This window comes from Geotrypetes seraphini, chromosome 17 (assembly GCF_902459505.1).
Source record: "Geotrypetes seraphini chromosome 17, aGeoSer1.1, whole genome shotgun sequence".
NCBI lineage: Eukaryota > Metazoa > Chordata > Amphibia > Gymnophiona > Dermophiidae > Geotrypetes > Geotrypetes seraphini.
The window spans coordinates 32,522,084-32,546,235 of NC_047100.1; the positions used below are offsets into that span (position 1 = coordinate 32,522,084).

Genomic DNA, 24,152 nt, shown 5'->3' on the forward strand with positions numbered 1-24,152 from the left:
CGAATCAGGCAGCGCTTGCGCTGTACCGCGTAGGGAAGTCAGCTGGCAGGTGCCTCTCTTCCTCCTCAGGAGGCACACATTTTGAGATACACTGCTCTAGGGCATACATATTCAGGGCTTCCAGTCTCTCATACGTCTTCTGGCGCAAGCTTATCATTTTTGTCGCCCTCCACTGGACCGCTTCAAGTCTTCTTACGTCCTTCGTCTCCAAAACTGAACACAATACTCCAAGTGGGGCCTCACCAATGACCTGTACAGGGGCATCAACACCTTCTTCCTTCTACTGGCTACGCCTCTCTTTATACAGCCCAGCATCCTTCTGACAGCAGCCACCGCCTTGTCACACTGTTTTTTCACCTTTAGATCTTCGGACACTATCACCCCAAGGTCCCTCTACCGTCCGTGCATATCAGCTTCTCTCCTCCCAGCATATACGGTTCCTTCCTATTATTAATCCCCAAATGCATTACTCTGCATTTCTTTGCATTGAATTTTAGTTGCCAGGCATTAGACCATTCCTCTAACTTTTGCAGATCCTTTTTCATATTTTCCACTCCCTCTTCGGTGTCTATTCTGTTACAAAAAAAGACACATCTAATATACCGGACTCAGAGGAGCTCATGAGTGGGGAACAGGCTGAAAAATTGGAACACATAGAGGTAAGTAAGGAGGATGTCCTCAAACAGATAGACAGGTTAAAATGCGGCAAATCGCCGGGCCCGGACGGGATCCACCCAAGGGTTCTAAAAGAACTAAGATAAGAAATAGCGGGCACAATCCAACATGTTTGCAACCTATCCTTGAAAACTGGAGAGGTACCAGAGGACTGGAAATTGGCGAATGTCACACCTATCTTCAAAAAGGGATCGAGGGGTGACTCCGGGAATACAGGCCGGTGAGCCTTTCAATTATAGGGAAGATGGTGGAAGCTATGATCAAGGACGGTATTTGCGAGCACATCGAGAGATATGGCCTACTGAGAACAAGCCAGCATGGATTCTGTAAGGGAAGGTCATGCTTAACGAACCTTCTGTACTTCTTTGAGGGAATAAGCAGTTGGGTGGACAATGGGGAACCTATAGACATCATTTACCTCGATTTTCAAAAGGCTTTCGACAAGGTGCCACATGAAAGGCTGCTTAGGAAGCTGTGGAACCACGGGGTGGGAGGGGATGTGCACAGATGGATCGAGCACTGGTTGTCGGGTAGACTGCAGAGGGTCGGAGTAAAAGGACAATATTCTGACTGGCGGGGAGTCACGAGCGGTGTGCCACAGGGATCGGTGCTGGGGCCGTTACTCTTCAACATATTTATCAATGACCTGGAAAAGGAGGCAAAGTGCGAGGTTATAAAATTTGCAGACGATACCAAACTGTGCGGCAGAGTTAGGTCCAGGGAGGAGTGTGAGGACCTGCAAAGGGACCTGGGCAAGCTGGAAGACTGGGCAAACAAATGGCAAATGCGCTTTAACGTGGAAAAATGCAAGGTCATGTATATAGGGAAAAAGAACCCATTGTTCAACTACAAATTGGGGGGGCATTGTTGGGAGACAGCAGTCTTGAGAGAGACTTGGGTGTGCTGGTGGATGCATCACTGAAGCCATCGGCACAGTGCGCAGCAGCCTCAAAAAAAGCCAACAGGATGCTGGGCATCATAAAGAGGGGCATAACAACCAGGACGCAGGAAGTCATCATGCCATTGTATCGAGCGATGGTGCGTCCACATCTGGAATACTGCGTTCAGTATTGGTCGCCGTACCTCAAGAAGGACATGGCGGTACTTGAGAGAGTCCAAAGGAGAGCAACGAAACTGGTAAGAGGGCTGGAACACTGCCCATACGCCGAGAGGTTGGATAGACTGGGGCTCTTCTCTCTGGAAAAAAGGAGGCTCAGGGGAGATATGATAGAGACCTTCAAGATCATGAGGGGCATAGAGAGGGTGGATAGGGACAGATTCTTCAGGCTGAAGGGGTCGACAGGTACGAGGGGGCATTCGGAGAAACTGAAGGGAGATAGGTTCAAAACAAATGCAAGGAAGTTTTTTTTCACACAAAGGGTCGTGGACACTTGGAATGCGCTACCGGAGGAAGTGATCAGGCAGAGTACGGTACAAGGATTCAAACAGGGATTGGACAGATTCCTGAGGGATAAAGGGATCGTGGGATAATGAGAGAGGTGCTGGGATGTAACACAGGTATAGAAAGTTAACCAGGTAATAAGTATAGAAACCCAACCAGGTCATGCATGTGCAAGACCGGAGGGTTAGGACTTCGATGGGAAGATAGGACTCAATGGGAAACCAAGGTGGCAAGGAGGCCCCTTCTGGTGATTCAGACAGGTCTTGACCTGTTTGGGCCGCCGCGGGAGCAGACTGCTGGGCAGGATGGACCTATGGTCTGACCCGGCGGAGGCATTGCTTATGTTCTTATGTTCTAAATCTTGGTATCATCTGCAAAAAGGCACACTTTTCCTTCTAACCCTTCATCAATGTCACTCACAAACATATTGAACAGGATCGGCCCCAGCACCGAACCCTGAGGGACTCCACTACTCACCTTTCCTTCCTCCGAGCGACTTCCATTAACCACCACCCTCTGGCGTCTGTCCGACAGCCAGTTTCTGACCCAGTTCACCACTTTGGGTCCTAACTTCAGCCCTTCAAGTTTGTTCAACAGCCTCCTATGAGGAACCGTGTCAAAGGATGAAAATCTCCTTGAAGTCAGTGTACACTATCCCTGCCTGAGTAATGCAAATAAAACTATTCCATGGAGAGAAAGGGGGATAAAATGGCAGGAGGGGGGAAGAGGAGGAGGCAATGAACTTAGGCAGAAGGAAGGCTATCACTGGCCCAGTGACTGTGAAGAAAAGCTGCTTTTGGTGTCAGCCTATAGGATGGACTTTGTCTCAGAGAGTGAAAAAAATATCTCTACTGACTCTTAAAATTTTGAATTAGATGGCTTCATTCACAGTAAATCAATATTTCTAGCCATGAGGAATGGATTGAGATGCAAAAAAACATGATTTTTGGCCCAGCAATTTCCTCCCACACTTCTGAACTTACAGCTGTAGCAGAGACAGCACTACATTACGAAAGGAAGCATTAGCAGTGACCTGGAATTTAATCCCTATTCTCATTCAGTCAACATAGCAAAAATCCTCCGCTTGATAGCCAAAGCCCCAGACACTATGGAAATCAGTTGGGGGGGGGGGGAGAATAGTAGAGGGATTGAGGGTTTGTTGCTAATAGGATGAGTAGCTTATATAGTGGGGAAGTTATAAGAACCAAGAACTTTGCTCTTCGGCGTTTGGCTGCAGAACTAGGTCAGTTTTCGAAGGATAAGTAGGTAAAATTGGATGATGTAAAAAGACTGAGGGGTATCAATATGGGCTACTATTAAGACATGTTATTTTTGCACAGGTCACATTTTATGCAATGATACTTAGTTACTAATAACTGGGGTTAATGGTAAAACAACACATCTTAATGAGAGCTTGAGAACATAAAAATAGCCATGCTGGGTCAGACTAATGGTATCCTGTTTCTGCAGAGGCCAATCAAGGTCATTAGTACCTGGCAAAAACCCAAATAGTAGCAACATTTCATGGTGCTGATCCCCCATGTCTTTCTCAATAACAGACTATGGACTTTTCCTCCAGGAACTTGTCCAAACCTTTCTTAAAACTAGCTACGCTATCCGCTCTTACCACATCCTCTGGCAACGCGTTCCTGAGCTTAACTATTCTCTGAGTGAAAAACATTTCCTCCTATTGGTTTAAAAAGTATTTCCCTGAAACTTCATCGAGTGTCCCCTAGTAAAAAAAATTGATCCACTTGTAGCCGTTTTACTCCACTCAGGATTTTGTAGACTTCAATCCTATCTCCCCTCAGCCGTCTCTTTTCCAAGCTGAAGAGCCCTAACCGTTTTAGTCTTTCCTCATACGAGTGATGCATCTTGAATTAGGATTCATAATAGCACGGACCATTGCTTCATTGTTTGTTATTAACTATATAGATCCTCTCACAACCTGGCATGAATATGCTCTTGAGCCAGCTTGAGAGTGTCACTTTTGCATGAAGACTGGCGCTCTCTTTCTTTGTGCAAGGGCTATGAATGATGCGCTTTTGCAATCCCCCTAGCTGGCACATGGAGCAGCAACCAGATCCAAGAATCAAACCAGGGTCTTCAACAAAACCCATACAACAGAAAAGCAGCAATGATTGAATTTACAAAGCTTAGACTTATGCCAAATGATGAGTCAACCCTCTATACTATGTTATCCCATTTAAGATTTGTTGCAGTTTACACTATATAGCCTTACAAAGCGTGCCAGGAAGAGAATTCTAGGCTAAAGTATGGGAAAACAATTTAAGAACAGACCTGACATATATTAGAAGTCTATGCTAGCTTTTGGCAAGATTTAACTCTGAAATCCAGCTGCTGTCAAGAGGTGGCCCAGCAACACCGACTGCGAAAAAGAACACACACAGTTGTAATGCAATCAGAGTAAAACAGAAAAGAAAAAAAAATGGAGTTATTATCCATACTGTACTTCAATAAAAATCCACTTGCAGTGCAGGGCCAATCTTTGAAACTGAATATTTTCAAACCATATGAAAGAATAAAATACAGAAGTTAAGGAAAGGCCATGGATTATGTCTGAGATCATTTCCCATAAAGAAGGATGTTTGGAAAAAAATTCAGAATGTGCCAAATGTTACTTACATGACCGACAAAATCAAATAGCAAACAAGGATTGAAAGGACCCAGATTGTCAACTTCATTAATTTGGGTTTTCATATTTTCTACTACAGTATTATTTTCTTCACTTATTTTTTAGGATTGTAGGGGGGCAGTTTCCACTCTAAGAAATGTTTTTCTTTTTCTCTTCTACAATATTCTTTTCTTTCTGAATGTGCCACATTAGCTGGCTTTGTGCTAGCCAAGTAAATACATAGCAGTAAGCTCTGTGGTTGGGAAAATGAAATTAGTACAATTAAAATGCTACTATACAGTGGTGATAGGTACAATATGGTTTATTGATTTAATATACCGCATTGCCTTACCAGATAGCAAAATGGTTTACAAATTAAACTAGACAAACACATTAAACAAGAAAGGAATGCCATTGTTGGATAGTAACAGAATAAAGAGGTGCCTCTATTCTGCCTATAGGACTCACTGGGGGATTGAACCTCCAAATCTCAGGAGCAGAAACTGGAAAATTACATATGAAGCTACAGAAACAGTATAAGAAGGGTAGAAACCAGTGAACAGTTACCCTCTGGGAAGCAGAAAGGAATACGTGTCACCCTCCCCTAATACTACTGGACCAGCATGTGATATGACCTTGATTAGGAACCAACCAAATGTTGATCCAATGAGCTTTTCAGGGCCTGTCTCTTCTTCCAGTGCCCAGAGGATAAATACTTACTAGCTTGTACCATGATTTTATAGCTCCTGTGAATTCAACTGTAAGTCTCTATGCAAACATATTAAGGATATATGAGTCTTTAGTATATTCAACTACAGTACAACTAAAATTTTTATAGCCCCCTTTCATTACTAAAATGTGAATAAGAGGCTCCTAAATTAAACAGAGTTCAGCATAATTTTTACGCGGCAGCCCTTAGGTCAAAGACCAGCGCTCTGATTGAGTCTAGCCTTACCAGCATACATTCCGGTTCAGCAGGAACTTTTCTACTTGGTCTTGAATCCCTGGAGGGTGTTTTCCCCTATAACAGCCTCCGGAAGAACGTTCCAGCTTTCTACCACTCTCTGGGTGAAGAACTTCCTTACGTTTGTACGGAATCTATCCCCTTTCAACTTTAGAGAGTTAAAGTTATATTCACAAAACTGGAGCATTGTTGAATGAGGAAAGACTAAAATGGTTAAGGCTCTTCAGCTTGGAAAAGAGATGGCTGAGGGGAGATATGATTGAAGTCTACAAAATCCAGAGTAGAACGGGTACACGTGGATCGATTTTTCACTCCATCAAAAATTACAAAAACTAGGGGACACTCGAAGTTACAGGGAAATACTTTTAAAACCAATAGGAGGAAATTTATTTTCACTTAGAGAATAGTTAAGCTCTGGAAAACATTGCCAGTGTACCCCCTGCAGTCCATCTCCATTCCCTTCTTCCTTTCTGGCCCCCCCCTCCCAGTCCAACATTTCTCCCTCCTTTCCACCAGTCCAACATTTTTTCCTCTCTTCCTTCTGCATGCTTCTGCTCTGGTCCTCCTTACCTCAACCAAACATCTCTTTCTCTCTTCCTCCATGAGTCCAACTTTTCACTCTCTGCCCTTTCCCCCTTCCCCAGTGTAACATTTCTCCTTCCCTCCTTTCTGTCCTCCCCATCCTTCAATCAGGAAAGGAAAAAAAACACCCCAAAATATTTTCCTTTAAACCAAGATTTGTTTCTCACAATCCAGCTGCCATGCTTTGCACAGTTCTGGGCAGCATTCTGGTTTCAGGAACTTATATACAAGAGCCCCTGTGGACCTGCCGGCCCTGGGCTTGGCACAATTATTGTATTGAACCCTCTGTTTCTTCAGGAAGTTCTCACCACCTGACTACATGGGCAGGGAGCTGGGAACCATCCACCCTTGTTTTAATGGTCTAAGATTCTCCTCCAAAAGTTCCCACTATCAGGGATGTGCAATGTCAGGTCACTGAATCCACTCCGGGCTTTATTTCTCCTTTTAAGGTTAGTTAGCATTACTCATCCCCCACTCACTGTGCTTTGCTTGCATACAGGGATTTTGGTTTAATTTCTGTTGCTAACCCATCCTCACATTCACACATCAAACATTCATTCATTATACAGTCCCACATAAGGACAGAAATGTTTCTTTTAAGTACTTTAGACCATTGTTATAGAACAAACTTTCATTCCCTTCCCCCACACAGTACCTTACTGACTCAAGCTGCATTCAAACATATAGTCTAAGACTTCTGGGCTGCAGTCCATCTCATCTCCCTCAGAGACATATCCCTCTACTTCCATGAGGGACTCCTCACTCTCTGAAGCTGGGTGCAAGCTTTCCTCTGGAGCAGCATTGGGCCAGCCCTGTTCATGGAGCTTCTCCCTTCCAATTAGCCTTCTGCTTGGAAAGCAAAGGTTTGTTAGTATGGAAGTACTATGTGCTAGGGAGTTTCTTAGCAGAAGGCAGAGCTCCTAGCCTTCAGTTCCCTGTTCTGTGAGGAAGGTTCTTCCCTCCAGGTTCCTGACTGCTTGTGGGTGTTCTCAGCTGGCTTTGATTGATTGCTGAGTAACTTTCATTCCTGTTCTAGCCACTTTCTGCCTGTCAGCTCCACCCCTTTCCTTAACCCTTACTGTGTCAGATTGCCTGACCAGAGGTTTAGCTAAAGAATTAACAGATGAATTATAAAAGGGATTATAGCAGGGGTCTCAAAGTCTCTCCTCGAGGGCTGCAATCCACTCAGGTTTTCAGGATTTCTCCAATGACTATGCATGAGATCTATGTGCATGCACTGCTTTTAATGCATATTCATTGGGGAAATCCTGAAAACCCGACTGGATTGCGGCCCTCAAAGAAGGACTTTGGCATCCCTAGATTATAGTGACTTGAAACAGGTATTCTGTTCTTCTCTGCCATCCCTTCTCTGTTCTGCCCTGCCTGTCTGATCTTAGCACTAGGAACAGGATTAATGGGCAGCTTCCTTGGCTTAGGAATAGGCACATTTTCTTTAGTGGCAGGGTTTAAAGCAGGTTTTGAAACCGTGACAGGGGCTTCCCTGTCGCAATAAATATGTTGAAGAGCACAGGCCCGAGCACCAAACCCTGCCGCACTCCACTCATAATGCTTTTCCAGTCTGAGTATTGTCCATTTACACCCACTCTCTGTTTCCTATCTGCAAACCAGTTTTTAATCCATGTGAATATATCACCCTCGATTCCATGGCTCGCAAGTATGAGAAGAGACTGGAAGATCTAAACATGTATACTCTCGAGAAGAGGAGGGACAGGGGAGATATGATACAGACATTTAAATACTTGAAGTGTATTAATATAGAACCAAATCTTTTCCAGAGAATGGAAAAAAATAAAACTAGAAGGTTGAGGTTGCAGGGAGGAAGACTTCAGAGTAATGCTAGGAAATTATTTTTCACAGAGAGGGTGGTGGATGCCTGAAATGCCCTCCTAAGGGAAGTGGTGGAGAGGAAAACAGTGATGGACTTCAAAAAGAACGGGATAAACACACAATCTCTAATTAGAAAACAAATACTATAAATTAAAGAACTAAGGCCGGTAATGGACAGATTTATACGGTTTGTGTCCCATATATGGTGATTCGGTATAGGATGGGCTGGGGAGGGCATCAATAGGAACTCAATTTGGAACATGAGGACGTTACTGGCCAGACTTTACAGCAGATATCCTGCAAACAATGGGATGGTTGGATAAGCTGGAGTGAGCTTAGATGGCAACTTCAGCAGTTACAACCTAGGACAATACCAATCTATAGCCCAGAAATATCAACAAAGAGATAAGTTAATTTAATCATGTATTTTTAATGAGACTGGATGGACCGTTCAGGTCTTTATCTGCCTTCATTTACTATGTTACATGGCATCAGCATTAAGTACATAAGTACATAAGTAGTCGCCTCCGCCGGGGCAGACCAGAGGTCCATCCAGCCCAGCGGTCCGCTCACGCGGCGGCCCATCAGGCATATTGCCTGGTCAGCGGTCCCTGACTAATTTTATTGCCTACCTCTACAGTTATCTCTAAACCTTCCACTGCTCTTATCTGTACCCCTCAATCCCTTTGTCTTCCAGGAACCTATCCAGGTCATCCTTGAAACCCTGTACTGTGCTATTTCTTATCACGGCCTCCGGAAGGGTGTTCCATGTGTCCACCACCCTCTGTGTGAAAAAGTACTTCCTTGCGTTTGTTTTAAACCTGTCCCCCTTCAATTTCATCGAGTGACCCCTTGTTCTTGTGGTTTCTTTCAAATTGAAAAATCTGTCTTTGTCAACCTTTTCGATGCCCCTCAGGATCTTGAAGGTCTCTATCATATCTCCTCTGAGTCTCCGCTTTTCCAGGGAGAACAGCCCCAGCTTCTTCAGTCTGTCAGTGTATGTAAGGTTTTCCATACCCTTAATCAGTTTAGTTGCTCTTCTCTGGACTCCCTCAAGCATTGCCATGTCCTTTTTGAGGTACGGTGACCAGTACTGTACACAGTATTCCAGATGCGGGCGCACCATAGCCCGGTACAGTGGCAGGATGACTTCCTTCGTTCTGGTCGAGATACCCTTCTTAATGATACCTAACATTTGGTTTGCTTTCCTCGAGGCTGTGGCGCATTGTGCCGACGCCTTCAATGTCGTGTCTACCATCACTCCCAAGTCTCTTTCCAGATTACTGACCCCTAGCATTGATCCCCCCATTTTGTAAGTGAACATCGGGTTCCTTCTCCCTATATGCATGACCTTGCATTTCCCTACATTGAAGCTCATTTGCCACTTTTTCGCCCATTCTTCCAATGTCGTAAGATCCCTTTGGAGATTCTCGCAGTCAACCGTGGTTTCAACCTTGCTGAATAGTTTGGTGTCATCTGCAAATTTGATGACCTCGCATTTTGTTCCCGCCTCCAGGTCGTCAATGAATATGTTAAACAGGAGCGGTCCCATCTTGCATTAACCTTGGACATGCCCAACTTTGCATGAATTATTTTTAAAACTGTACTTGCCGAGATGCCCCATTTCTTCAGTTATTCGAGAAACCTTAATCCGTCTGTCTGACATAATTAAATCCTCGACTTTCTTGCCTCCACAGACTGTCCAGTGTGAGGGTCATCTTCAATGGACTCTCTACCCCCACTTAAACTGCTTGCTCTAAAATTTTACTTTGTAGGATGATGGGACAGACTCATCATAAACTGCAGTCATGCATTTGTGGATATCCTTTGGCTTTTTCCCTTCTTTTGTGAGAAATTTTATCATTGATCCAAATCTAGCAGTTTTTTACTTGATTAACATGAGGACTCTGCTGTTTCCCTAAAGAGGTACTTACGAATTTACAAATTAAAGTTATATTCACAAAACTGGAGCACCCTACATTGTTGAATGAGGAAAGACTAAAACGGTTAAGGCTCTTCAGCTTGGAAAAGAGACGGCTGAGGGGAGATATGATTGAAGTCTACAAAATCCTGAGTTCGATTTTTCACTCCATCAAAAATTACAAAAACTAGGGGACACTCGAAATTACAGGGAAATACTTTTAAAACCAATAGGAGGAAATTTATTTTCACTCAGAGAATAGTTAAGCTCTGGAAAACATTGCCAGTGTACCCCCTGCAGTCCATCTCCATTCCCTTCTTCCTTTCTGGCCCCCCCCTCCCAGTCCAACATTTCTCCCTCCTTTCAACCAGTCCAACATTTTTTCCTCTCTTCCTTCTGCATGCTTCTCCTCTGGTCCTCCTTACCTCAACCAAACATCTCTCTCTCTCTTCCTCCATGAGTCCAACTTTTCACTCTCTGCCCTTTCCCCCTTCCCCAGTATAACATTTCTCCTTCCCTCCTTTCTGTCCTCCCCATCTATCTTGCCCTCTCCATGAGTTCAACACTTTCTACCTCCTGCACGCTTTCTCTCTCTGTCTTTGCCTCTTCCCTCAGTGGCATCCCTCCTTCCCACCCCCAACCCAACATGCTCTCTACCCATGCACCTTTCCTTTCCCTCCCTTTCTGCCAGGGCCAGCAGCACCTCTTCTTCCTTCCTTTTACCTCCCCCTTTGTCCAGCAGTACCCCTTCTCTGATCCCCTTGTCCAGCAGTACCCCTTCTCTGATCCCCTTGTCCAGCAGTACCCCTTCTCCCTTCATTCCTCCCCTCCTCCCTGTTCAGCAATACCTGTATTTTGCAGCCGCGGTCTTGTGCGCGATCTCGCACACTGGGCAAGAAGAGAGGCTCCGGAATCAGCTGACTTGCAACTTCTTGCAGCCATCATGCATGCCGGGACTCCTGCCTTCGCGTATCTGTCAGATACGCAAAGGCATGATTCCCGGCATACATGACGGCAGCAGGAAGTTGCAAGTTATCTGACGCCAGCGCTTCTGTTCCTGCCCAGAGTGCGAGATCTGGTACAAGACCATGGGCTGCAAAATAGCACCCACGAGTTTGAGACCGCTGATCTATAATAATGAGACATTAACTAGATGTGAAATCTGTGAAAAATAAATCATTCAAGTCAAGAAACAAACTATACAGTGAAATAACTTACTTTAGGAGAGCAGGCTGTGCACTTATCAAATGCCAAGCTTACGGGCAGAACATTATCAAACCGTGATAAAAATCCTCGAATCTGAAAAATAGTTGTAATTTATAAGAAGTTGTTAGTACGTACGTCCAAAACAATGAACAGACTCAAACTATATATGTGCACAAACATATCATCTCAGTGTTTATCATTGTCTAAACTAAGTTTAGAAGCTTTATATTACTTTCATTTTCCTACAGAAATATATAAATGATTCCAATTTAACAACAAAAATATACAAACAGGCATAGCACCATCTAGAGTGCAAACAGCAATTCCACACCAAGTTTTTATTAAACAGCTTAGGATATAAAAGGATCTCTATATGATGTTTTTTTCTGAGGACTCAGTTCTGTAAATGGCACTCAAATTTGGCCACCAAAAAAACATATACGCTAATTGCTTCAAAGGGGTACTGATAAGTCTTTGGCTTTTCCTATTTGACTTACTATTAGGAAAATAATACTTTCATCACATCAACGTTTATTGTTTCATATGTGTCTGATGTAAATTTCATAACTGTAGCCTAATTCTATAACTTTTATCAGATTTGAAGTGAAAATGGTGCAAAACATCAGAGATTTCACTGCAATATAGTGCCGAGCGATGATGAACTATCTTTTCATAGAAAGGAATTCGGCCAAACAAATTTAGAATGATGTCAGTTACATTAGGGGATAAGTGCCCTTTCTACTCCATAGTTAAGAACTGGTTTACTGCATTTAGAACATAAGAATTGTCGACAAAATCCCACCCGTCCCTGCGAGGAATCCCCTCCATCCCCGCTTCAGATGCAGGTGTGGCTCGTGAGAGGAGCCACGGCGGCGGCTTTGAACTGAAAAATAACTTTAGTAAGGGAGCCGGCCAGACCTGGGCCTGCAGAATAGTACCTGGGGGGGCCGCATGCAGCCCATGGGCTGCAGGTTTGAGACCACTGCTCTATCCCTATATTAGTCATAATCCTATTAAGAATATAAACAAAATAATATTTTGTGCACTTGATGTAAAATATGAAAATGAATAAAGATTAAAAAAAAAAAGAATATAAACAAAAATAAATAAAATTAAAAACAGTAGCAAAAACAGAAAAACAGAGAAAGGCATTTCCCCAATTCATCACTTGTTGTATATTAAGACCATTGGTATGCCTCAAGGTTCAGTTCTTGGGCCTGTTCTTTTTAACATTTTTGTAAGCAATATTGATGAAGGGCTGTCAGGTAAGATTTCCTTCTTTGCGGACGATACCAAAATCTTCAATAGAGTAGACACCCCAGATGATGTGAACAACATGAGGAAGGACTTAGTGAAGCTTGAAGAACGATCTGAAATTTGGCAGCTAAGATTTAATGCTAAGACATGCAAGGTCATGCATGTAGGCTGCAAAAAAACTAAGAGAACCATACATGAAAGAGGAGTGGGACTTGGGTGTGATAGGATGCGATGACCTAAAGGTTGAAACAGGTTGAAAAGGCAACTGTGGAAACTAGAAGGATGCTAGGGTGAATAGGGAGAAATATGGCCAGTAGGAAAAAGGGAGGTATTGATGCCCCTGTATAAGACTCTGGTGAGACCTCATTTAGATTATTGTATACAATTCTGGAGACTTCACCTTCAAAAAGATATAAACAGGATAGAGTCAGTCCAGAGGCAGGCTACTAAAATGGTCAGTGGTTGTAAGACGTATAGGGACAGACTTAAAGATCTTAAAATGTATACTTTTGAGGAAAAGCAGAAGAGGGGAGATATGATAGAGAAGTTTAAATCAAAAACAAGAAAGAAACTGCAGAATGGAATGTAGAAAGTGCAGAAATCTTTATTTAAAAAGCATACAAAATTGTAATCCTTAAAAAAATGGCTCTCATATACCTACGTGGCATAAATGCGTAGGATAAAATCTCTCTCATTTGAAAGGAAGCTCCAGAATGAGAGGGCATTGGATGAAGTTAAGAGGTGATAGGTTCAGGAGTAAACTAAGGAAATACATTTTTTTTTTACAGAAAGAATTGTTAGCATGGGACAAGCATGTGGGAAATCTAATAGAGAGGAGGAGACAGTGGATGCTGTGGATGGGCAGAATGGATGGGCCATTTCGCTTTCATCTGCCTTCATGTTTCTATGTATATCGTATGAGCACTTACCATCACCCAAGGCTCACATAGTATTCCAGTAAGGGCACAATAATATAGCTGCGCTTCCACTCTCTGCCCCTGACATGCCCCCCTCAAAAAATTAAACATTTTTATAGCACGCAGTTTGCATATGCTAATTTGACAGTTACTGCCGGATGCCATTTTAAACTGCATTACAAGCATGTTATTATCTAATGCGGCTGTGTGGAAGGGCACCCTTAGAGACCTCTAGCAAAAACCTAGGTGGATACTTTGCGTATCCAGCTAGACAAACTCCCTTCAGTCTCAGAGAGGGGGATTTTACAAAGCTGCAGTAACAGCTTTATTTACCATATCTGAAAAAGATGAACATTTCAATTAAAATGTCTTGAATTATTATTTACTTATTTTTAAAATTTATATACCGTCTATAGCTATAGTAAAAGCAATATCTGGAACAAAGCCTTTGTTTATCTCTACTCAGATTTGTATTCTTTCATTTCTTTCCAATATTTTATCCTCTACAAAAAGAAAATATTCCTCTATCCAGTAGTGGTATAAGTGCACAAATTGGCCATTTGACAGTGGTATACCAGTACATGTCCCACGGTAAGTCTTTATAATGCACAGTAAGCATGAATTAGTGCTTACTGCATTTAGTAAAACAGCCCCATATAATCCTATTGAATCTTTCTTTGTAAGGGAACAGTGACATCGTCTTTATCGTTTTTGTTGCCTCTTTACACCTTTTCTAGTTCAGAACTGCACACATGGATTTACTCAGAGATAATTTGATATTCAGTACAATATTGAATATTTATAAGAGAACCTGTAATTCAAAGTATTAGTAGCTAATATTTGCTTAGTTTGTAAACTGTTTAGACCCATTTGATTGGACAAGGCAGTGCAGAAAATCTTAAACTATAAACTTGCCTGATGAGGCACAAGGCCAAGAGAGGTTGGAGGCTCATTCATTCTATCATCGCTGCTACTGGCAATTGCATAACCCCTGCAAAATCAAATGTTTAAATTATAGGCATTCTAAAAGAAGATTCTAAGGATAAATTGTTGTTTAAAAGCAACTTGTAAGGTTTCCATTAAATATGTGCACGTTCAACTAGTCTGTTTCATGCTTAAGTTATCTTTTGTATATTTGCATATTTATAATAATTATTTGTATACTTTGTATATTTATTTTGAAAAATAAAAATTTAAATAAATAAAAAAATATGTGCACGGGGGCATGGGCTGTATCAAAGAGATAAAGATACCATTGCAATGATATTTATAAAATGTGATACCGGCACCCCTCCTCCTCCCCTTGCGTGTACCCCATCTTCCCTTCCCCCATACTTCTAGTTGCTCATCACAACAAGCAACAACTTCAACGTGCTCCTTGCAACCGCGTCATCTCTCCCGCTGTGCAAAGGAAGTGGCATCAACGGGAGAGATGACGGGGTTGCACGGAGCACGTTGAAGTTCTTGTTGCTCACGGCAAAACCAGAGGTACGGGGGAAGGGAAGGGGGTGTGCATGCGGCATGGGGCGGGGCACTCCCACCCTCGCTACGTCATTGCCTGCAGCCACCTTTTTCCTACCATCTGCCCAGCTAATGGCAGCTCCAAAGCTGTGATCGGCAAGCCAGCTGAGGGGAGAGCAGCAGCTGCCGGTTCAGCTAAATCAGAGTTTCCCCTGTCGGGTCCAAAAACGTGATCAGTTGGTTTTTTGTTGTTTTTTTAAGAAAGGTGAAGCTGTTATGCACTCACAAGAACACACGCACAGATGCACCTATAAAAAAGAAGAAGCAGCCTTTTGCAGCTGAGCCAGGACCTTTTTGAGACTTTGGGGAGTAGCAAGTGGGAAAGAGGCCTGGAAAAACTGTTAAGTCAGGCCAAGCATGATATAGTTCACGGGGGCGTGAATCTTCTCACCCTAACCTGAAAGCGCTCCTTGAGGAGTGTCACACCTACCCAGCTCCTGTTCATGGCAGCGAGCTGGAACACGGTGATTGTCTCTGTTCACACGTGTACCCTTTTAACCAGGGTACCCTTCAGGCTTTCTTAGGCATCTGCCTAAGGTACAATATCAGATTCCCTGACATTATCAAAAGAAAACAGGCAAAGGAAAAGAAATTCACACACCTCCAAAATCCAGGATAGCAGAATAATCAAATTGAGTTTATTCCTTTGGTTCTGGATTGTTCTGTACAATTGTTCTTAGCGTCCTGCAACAATTCTCACACAGGTTTGAAAGAAATATAAACTTGGGGTTAAGTTATCCACTCTGGCTTTGTGCATACCAGTTTGACTCTAATGTCCAAAAAAATAAGAAATGCAAAATAAACTTTTCAGGCTGGACTCTAAATCTTTTGTAACATAGTCCTCTTCACCAGCCAATTATGTGACAAGGATGGCTCTAGCCAGAATTCTTTCTCCAGGTCAAATAAAGCTTATACAAAAGCAGAAAGAAAAAAAAACAACAACAAACAGGTCAAAAGAACACAGTTAACTTGTCAGCCCAGCCACGGAGTGACTGAAGACAAGGAACTCTCTTTAAAGACGCTCCCCTGTGCTGGCCGTTTCAGAGAAACGTTATCTCCCTTAATTAATCCCCAGCTGAGCTGAGAGGGAACAAACAAATAATCCTGGTGCTACAGTGGAATCTCACAGTTCACTTATCAATGCTTTTGAAGAGAGCTTTTCTATTCTCCCCAGCGTTTGTCAGACAAGCGTTTTTCATTCAAACCATTAAGCAACCCAAAAAAACTGGTGAGGAAAAAAACCCAAAAAAACAAGAAGTCATTCATTTCCCACCTTTGTTCAGGCTGTGTCCATTGCCTCTAAGCATTCCCTAGGCATAGTAGGCACACCAATATCCATGGGTTCACAGCTGGGCACTTGTCCCTCAGTTTCAGCCTCACGTCCACCATGACTGGGACACGTCCACCATGTCCCAGTCTTGGTTCAGATCTTTAGGATCCAGTTGAGGAGGAGAGTGTTCTCCACCGAGCTCACTCTGAAGCCTCCTCGGCTCCTCCTCCTCTCTGTGTCTCAGCTGCTCTGCTTTAACCCCCTCTAATTCACCCCTCCCTGCTCTGAAGAGGGGGAAGGGAGAGAAATCTCTCTGCAGCTGTGCCTGTCTCAGTGACAGCTTCCTGTGTAGAGCCTGGCCTTCTGGGAGCTGTAGTTTCTTAGCTCCTGGGTTAGTCCTAGTGAAGTCAGCGCTTATAACATCAGCAGGGCCAACCTGATCCGCTCTCCTGCCGCGGGGACTATCAACCTTCTTTACCACTGTGTCAAAGCTAGGGAGAGCACTAGATTTGTCACAGGAGAGACCTCTGGCTGGTTTCAGCCTATTAGTTTGGGACTGAACTCCGAGGACTTTTTTAAGACATCAGACTCCACAGGTGACCCTTGAGGGGAGGAATGTTGGCCTAGTGCCTAATCCTAAGTAAGCCTGGTTGTAAGAGAGCTTGTAGAGGATCAGCATTAAAGTTTCTGGCAGGCCCACTCCTAGCTCATTTCTTTACTTATAGCAACCTGTGAACTACTGTCTGCCTCTGGAATATGGCATTAATTTGGTAGGATTTTTTGTCCTATTCTTTTTTTTTTTTTTTATTCTAGGTGTAAGTTCTTCTGCACCACAGTATGGCTGGTAAACATTGTATCACCAAAGCTACTGCTCAGGTTAAAACTTCTGTCTCTGTGCAGACAGACAATGTTACCAGGCAGAGGGAGTAGTTCCATGTACAAGCTGTCTTCAGCTTGAATCCCTCAAGAAGGAAGTAAAACAACTGAGAGAGGAGGTGGCAAGATTGAGAAGCATTCATGAGAATGAGATGTATGTCGATGAAATGGTTTATGAGGTGTCAAAGATTTCCACTAGTGGGGAAGAAGAGGCTGTGCTGAGGGAAGATAGCTGGACTCAGATGATTATGGAACACTGCAAGATTGCTACTGTGACTACTCCCGCCCTTGAACTGAAGAACTGGTACGCTGTCCTGGAAGTGGAAGAGATGAGAGCATCCCAAGGAGAGGAAGGACCAGAGCTTGAAATCCCCAAAAGAACTGGATCCGTAACCACCAGGAGGCACAAGGTAGTGGTAGCTGGCGATTCCCTTCTGAGGGGTACAGAAGCGTCCATCTGCAGACCAGACTTGATGTCGTGAGAGGTATGCTGTCTACCTGGAGTCAAAATCCAAGATGTTACGGAGAGCTTGCCGAGACTCATCAAGCTTGATGACTACTATCCGATGCTGCTCATCTACATTGGTACTAACAATACTGCCAGGTACCCCTGCGAATGTGTCAAAAATGACTTTGTGGCTCTGGGAGAGAAGGTGAAGCAGTCAGGTACACAGGTGGTATTCTCATCCATCCTCCCTGTCAAGGGTAAAGGCCAGGGCAGAGAAGCTCGTACCCCGGAGATGAATGCTTCCTAGACCATGGGATGATCTTCCAAGGGCTGCTGAGCAGGGATAAGAAGTTGCCTCCGCTGAGGCACACCAGATGTCCATCTTGCCCAGCGGTCCGCTCCCGCGGCGGCCCATCAGGCCCACTGCCTGAACAGTGGTCTCTGACTAATTTCATAATTTACCTCTAATCCTGTCCCTATAACCTTACCTCTACTCCTATCTGTACCCCTCAATCCCTTTGTCCTCTAGGAATCTGTCCAGACCTTCTTTGAAGCCCTGTAGCGTACTTCTACCTATCACATCCTCCGGCAGCGCGTTCCATGTATCCACCACCCTCTGGCGTTTGTTCTAAACCTTTCCCCTTTCAATTTCTCCGATTGCCCCCTTGTACTTGTGGTTCCCCTTAGTTTGAAAAATCTGTCCCTGTCCACTTTTTCTATGCCCTTCATGATCTTGAAGGTTTCTATCATGTCTCCCCTGAGTCGTCGCTTTTCCAGGGAGAAAAGCCCCAGCTTTTTCAGTCTGTCAGTATATGAGAGGTCCTCCATACCCCTTATTAGCTTAGTTGCTCTTCTCTGGACTCTCTCAAGTACCGCCATGTCCTTCTTGAGGTACGGCGACCAGTACTGGACACAGTACTCCAGGTGCGGGCGCACCATTGCACGATACAGTGGCAGGATGACTTCCTTCGTCCTGGTTGTGATACCTTTCTTAATGATACCCAACATTTTGTTCGCTTTCCTTGAGGCTGTGGCGCACTGCGCCGACGCCTTCAATGTTGTGTCCACCATCACTCCCAGGTCTCTTTCAAGGTTGCTCACCCCTAGCGGTGATCCCCCCATTTTGTAGCTGAACATCGGGTTCTTTTTCCCAACATGCATGACCTTGCATTTCCCTATGTTGAAGCTCATTTGCCACTTTTTGGCCCACTCTTCCAGCATTGTCAGATCTTTTTGGAGGTCTTCGCAGTCCTCCATGGTTTTGACCCTGCTGTATAGTTTAGTGTCATCCGCAAATTTAATAACCTCACATTTTGTTCCCGCCTCCAGGTCGTTAATAAATATATTGAACAGGAGCGGTCCCAGCACCGACCCCTGTGGAACTCCGCTCGTGACCCATTGCCAATCTGAGTAATGGTCCTTTACTCCAACCCTCTGTTTCCTGTCCGCCAGCCAGTTTTTGATCCATCGGTGGACCTCCCCTTGCACCCCGTGGTTCCATAGCTTCCTTAGCAGTCTTTCGTGTGGTACCTTGTCGAAGGCTTTTTGGAAGTCAAGGTAAATGATGTCTATGGATTCCCCTCTATCCACCTGGCTGTTTACTCCCTCAAAGAAGTATAATAAGTTCGTGAGGCATGACCTGCCCTTGCAGAAGCCATGTTGGCTCGACTTTAGCTGCCCATTGTTTTCGATGTGTTCCCAAATGCTGTCTTTAATCAGCGCTTCCATCATCTTTCCCGGGACCGAAGTCAAGCTCACCGGCCTGTAGTTTCCTGGGTCTCCCCTTGAGCCTTTCTTGAAGATGGGCGTGACATTTGCTATTTTCCAGTCCTCTGGAATCTCTCCAGTTTTTAGGGATAGGTTGCTATTTTGTTCCTTAGTTCCTTGAGTACCCTTGGGTGAATGCCGTCCGGACCTGGCGATTTGTCGCACTTTAGCCTGTCTATCTGCCTGAGGACATCCATCTTGACTCCCAATCCGGCTTCCGCACAAACCACAGCACAGAAACTGTTTTAGCTGCCTTGACCAATTACCTCCTCCACCTGTTCTCACTGGGCAAAAGTGCCCTAGTACTCCAATTCGACCTGAGCAGCACCTTCGACCTTGTCGACCACGATATTCTGCTCAGCTGCCTTGACTCCATCGGCATCACCGGCCAAGTTCTAAACTGGTTCTCAAGCTTCCTTACTAACCGTACTTGCCAGGTCCACAGCAACGGAACCTTCTCCCATCACTGGCACAACCCCTGTGGAGTCCCACAAGGCTCCCCCCTTTCCCCCTCCCTTTTCAACATTTACTTGGCACCTCTGGCACGGACACTAGCCGACTCAAACTTAAAAACATTCATATACGCTTTTTGTGCAGTGATTCGCCCCTTCTTAAGGGCCTTCGCAAAGGTGCTCTTGCTAAGGCGAGCGCCTTTAGCGTGCACCAAACGGCTGAGCGCCGTTTGCTCTGCCCCTTTTAAGGTGGAGCTCCAAGGTCCGACGTCGGAGGGGTGGGCAGAGCTACCTCTCGCAATTGCCCCTCACTCTCCTCCTCCTTTCCTCTCTCCTGTCTCCCGACTCTCTCGTGCTGCTGCTGCTGCTTGCTCGGCTCTTTTGCATATTTAGAGTAAAGCTTGAGAAATTGGTTCCAATCTGGGTTTTCAAAATGATTCCAGATCATATCAGCAGTTGAACCTTCATTTTCTAAGAGCAAACTGATTGACTGAAAAATCTATGCTTGTACCTACAAGAGAAGCTCTCAAATTGTGAATTTTTGTGGCAAAGTAGTTGCTAAGTTTGCAGCAGAGGGTGGGAGATCTGTGTTACTGACTACCTTTTCTATAATTTTTTCTGTCAAAAGCCTTGTCAGAGATCAAAAATACAATGATATGACTGCTAGTTTATCTCAATCAATATCTCAGAATTTAAAACTGATAAACTATAGGCATCCTTCAGAATGTTTTTGTTTTAGAATTACACTGCCATTGTATGTTCCTAAAGTGAAAATCTGTTCTCTTACATCCCCCCTTCTACCATATGAATAAAAATAAATTCAGTTCATAGATTTTTTTTAACATTTGGAGAATATTTAAAATTTAATGAAAAATAAGGAACTGGATTTTCCCATCAGTAGTCTGTATGTACTTTTTAACAATGTTAATTTTGCTCCTATCAATAATCTAGTGATGTTAATGGAATCAGTGAATGACAAATCATTTAACTGACTCAAGGCTTCTTTTACAAAGCCACAGTAGCGCTTCCCCTATAGCAAATGCACCAAAGCCCATTCAATTTTTATGAGCTTCGGTGCATTTGCCATGGGCGAATCACTACCATGGCTTTGTAAAAGAGGCCTTAAATTAAATTTCTATTTCGAAAAGGTAATTCGTTTTGGATTTTTACTCTGAGGAAGAATGCTAGATTGGACTACTACAAAGATCCATTCACAATCTCTACAAACCCGTTATCTTCCACAAATTACAATGCTCAGTTGTGACCCCATTAGCCAAGAAAACATCCTTAGATGCCACATTACAGAGGGATTACAGAGCAGCATCAAGTTTACTGAGAATTTCCAAGATAACTGAGTGGTGTTATACCATTTTAAAGGTTAATAAATTAAAATAATAGAAAACAGAAAAAGAAATTATATTTTATTAGATTGAGCTTATCTTGATGGGCAGACTGGATGAACTGTGCAGGTATTTTATCTGTCGTCATCTACTATGTTTTCCAAACAAGAAAAATGCCCCCAAAATGGCATAGTGGCATTTGAACGTTTCATTTGCTAAAACATTTAAACTGCCATTTTTGAAACACATTTTTTTTTTTAAGTCTTCTAAACTGTTTGTCTGCAGTGCATCTAAATCTCAAGAGGGTATGCTGGCAGGGGTGTTTTGGGTGGGATTAAGGCAGATTTATGATTTGGATGCTTTTCTGCAATCATGAAACATGACCCCTTCCCAAACCCCAAAGATATGAATGGAATAGTAAAAAGCAGCCTGTGTGATTGCTTCAGATGTTATGGCCAGTCCTATTAGAGCAGCAAGAAGGTGGTCGGGGACCCAGTCCCATAACCCACTCTAACTCATACACTTGTCTGAGCCCACAAAAACCTACTGTACCAACATACAGGTAACACCTGTAGGCATAGGGCCTATTGTGATATACAGTTGGGCACAGTAGGTTTTGAGTAAGTTTTGGAGGGCTCACCATACAATGTAAGGGGGTTATGGTGAGATGTGTACCTGAGGCCTTTTATGTGAAGTTTAACGCATTGTTCTCCCTCTCACACACTCTGCTGGGATGTCCATGTGAACAGTCTACTAAGAATGGTTGTTTTTTTGGTGCATTTTAAATTTGGGCTTTCTTCTTACAAAAATTGTTCAAAAACAGAGACTGGATCTAAATTTGGATTTAAATGTCACATTGAAAATGCCCTTCTACGTAACTTAATACATATTATAACTAGCTTTCAAAAGTAAAAGCCCTACTTTCTCAGATCAAGACAGAACAAACAAAATAAGATGATAGTAGAAGATATAAGTGAATAATAAAAGCATTCCAAAGACAATCTGAAGAGGAGGAAAGGATGCGTGTGGGGCGGGGAGGGCGAAATGGATGGGTGATCACAAGAGGAAAAAGCACCTTTATGCATCAATGACTTTATGGTTAGGACACTAAAGGAAACTTTAAAACATTCCAGGAACAAAAGTCTTTTGAAGCTAAAACGATCAGTTGCTTTGAAATGAACAAGAAAGGAGATGATCTGTGCTTCTTACCACATTATAAATTATAAAAAGCTAGTGCTTTGTCACCTTCTAATCACCCCTCCATCTCCCCCTTCTCTTTCATCCATCAGGGGGTGGTATGAATGTTTTATAATTAAATCTACAGTACTTACCTAACTGTCCCCCTCCTTCACTAACCCATAGCGTGGGTTTTAGCGCCAGCAGCGGTGGTTAACTGCTCCGACGCTCACAGAATTGCTATGAGCAGAGGAGCAATTACCAGCGCTAAAACTCATGCAAGGAGGGGAGTGTATGTATATACTGTCATATTGTCACCCTTTGCTCATTTTATCTTGACTCAAGGAATTTAATTGTAATTCCTATAAGTTTTCCAAAAAGCACTGTTTGTTTTCATTTATTAACTAAGGGGCCCTTATACTACAATAAGACGTGCTATAAAATAAGCTTAGTGCGTCTTAACTTGGGACTTTCCTGCTTGTTAAGCCCATTTCTAGCATAAGTAGCACAGGAAAACATAGGCCCTGATTCTATAAACCAGTGTCTCTCAAACGCTTTTAGTTCTGGCACACTGAACGGAGAAAATGTTTTTAGTGGCACATTATAACTGAAATGATAAAATTGCAAAACCAACAAACAAATTAAATTTGAGAGTTATTTATTTAAGCATGGGTGAGCTAAAGTCAATTTTTACTACAACTTAGGAAAGGACCCCAAAACTATTTAAGTTGCACTGCTACTGAATGATCTAACTCTTTCATGATGAATGTAAATCTCTCACAGTAAGACTGCTATTTAGCCAGTTGTGTCCAGATAAAGTTATATCAACAATATAGTCTACCGGGGTAGTAGAGAGAACAAACTATCCAGAAAATTGCTCAAACAGAGCTAGCCTACAGCCACCAGTTTAAGCAAACCAGAAGGTAGGAAAAGCTTCAGTTATAATCAGGAGTCATACAGAAAAACCCTTTGAGTCCTCCAAACTCCCTTTTCCAGTCACTGGCATAAAAGGAGAAATTAGGTTCTTGCCTGCTAATTTACTTTCTTTTAGCCTCTCCAGACCGGTATAGGTATCTTACAAGCAGGTATATATATCATCATGACCAGCAGATGGAGACTAAAACAAAACTGTGGAATAGTACATAATAGGTGAATTCCGGAACAGACTTTTTTCTGAAGAAGATATGCAGACACAGCAATCTCTTTGATCCAACGCGCAATGGTAGCCTTGGAAGCGCCATCCCCCTTACAAGGACCTGCAAGAAAGACAAAGAGATGATCTGATCTCCTGGGTCTTCTGCACATAAGAGCGAAAAACTCAACAGACAACTAGCTTGAGCAACTGTTATTGCTCAGAAGATCCCTCCCGACTACCCAACACCGGGAAGACCACCTGCCTGATTGACATGAAAAAGAGAAACTACCTTTGCCAGAAAAGAAGGAACAGGCCTCAACACTACCTGCTCCCTAGAAAACTCCAAGAAGGGAGACCTACAAGAGAGAGCCTACAGCTCTGACACACATCTAGCAGAAGTAATAGCCACCAAGAAGACCACCTTAAGAGTAAGGACCTTCAATGAGCAGGCACCCAAATGCTTAAAAGGGGGGGCACACCAGCCCAGACAGAACCAGATTCAAATCCCAAGAGGGAACAGACGGCCGCACAGATAGGCTTGAGCAATTTGGCTGCTCGCAGGAAGCAAACGACATCAGGAATAGTAGTCAGCTGCTGACCTCGTAACAACCCACGAAAGGCTGACAAGGTCGCCAGCTGAACCCAGAGAGAGGACCAAGCCAGGCCCCTGTCCAGGCCATCCTGCAAGATCTCTAAGATGTTAGGCAGAGAAGCGTGAAAAGAGACCATTCCACGCACCCCCACACCAGTCCTCAAAAAT

The 24,152-nt window shown here is 43.5% G+C and overlaps 1 protein-coding gene across 3 annotated transcripts in view; it reads right to left on the reverse strand.

Annotated features, from left to right (window-relative positions):
• Positions 1-24,152, reverse strand: part of ATG7 (autophagy related 7) — a 351,798-nt gene that overhangs the window by 174,627 nt on the left and 153,019 nt on the right. For all 3 annotated transcript variants that reach the window (XM_033925732.1, XM_033925731.1, XM_033925733.1), the window contains exons 17-18: positions 14,323-14,398; positions 11,246-11,326 (exon numbers count right to left, since the gene is read on the reverse strand). In XM_033925732.1, the coding sequence (XP_033781623.1) occupies positions 11,246-11,326; positions 14,323-14,398 (157 nt within the window). The remainder of the gene's footprint in view (positions 1-11,245; positions 11,327-14,322; positions 14,399-24,152) is intronic.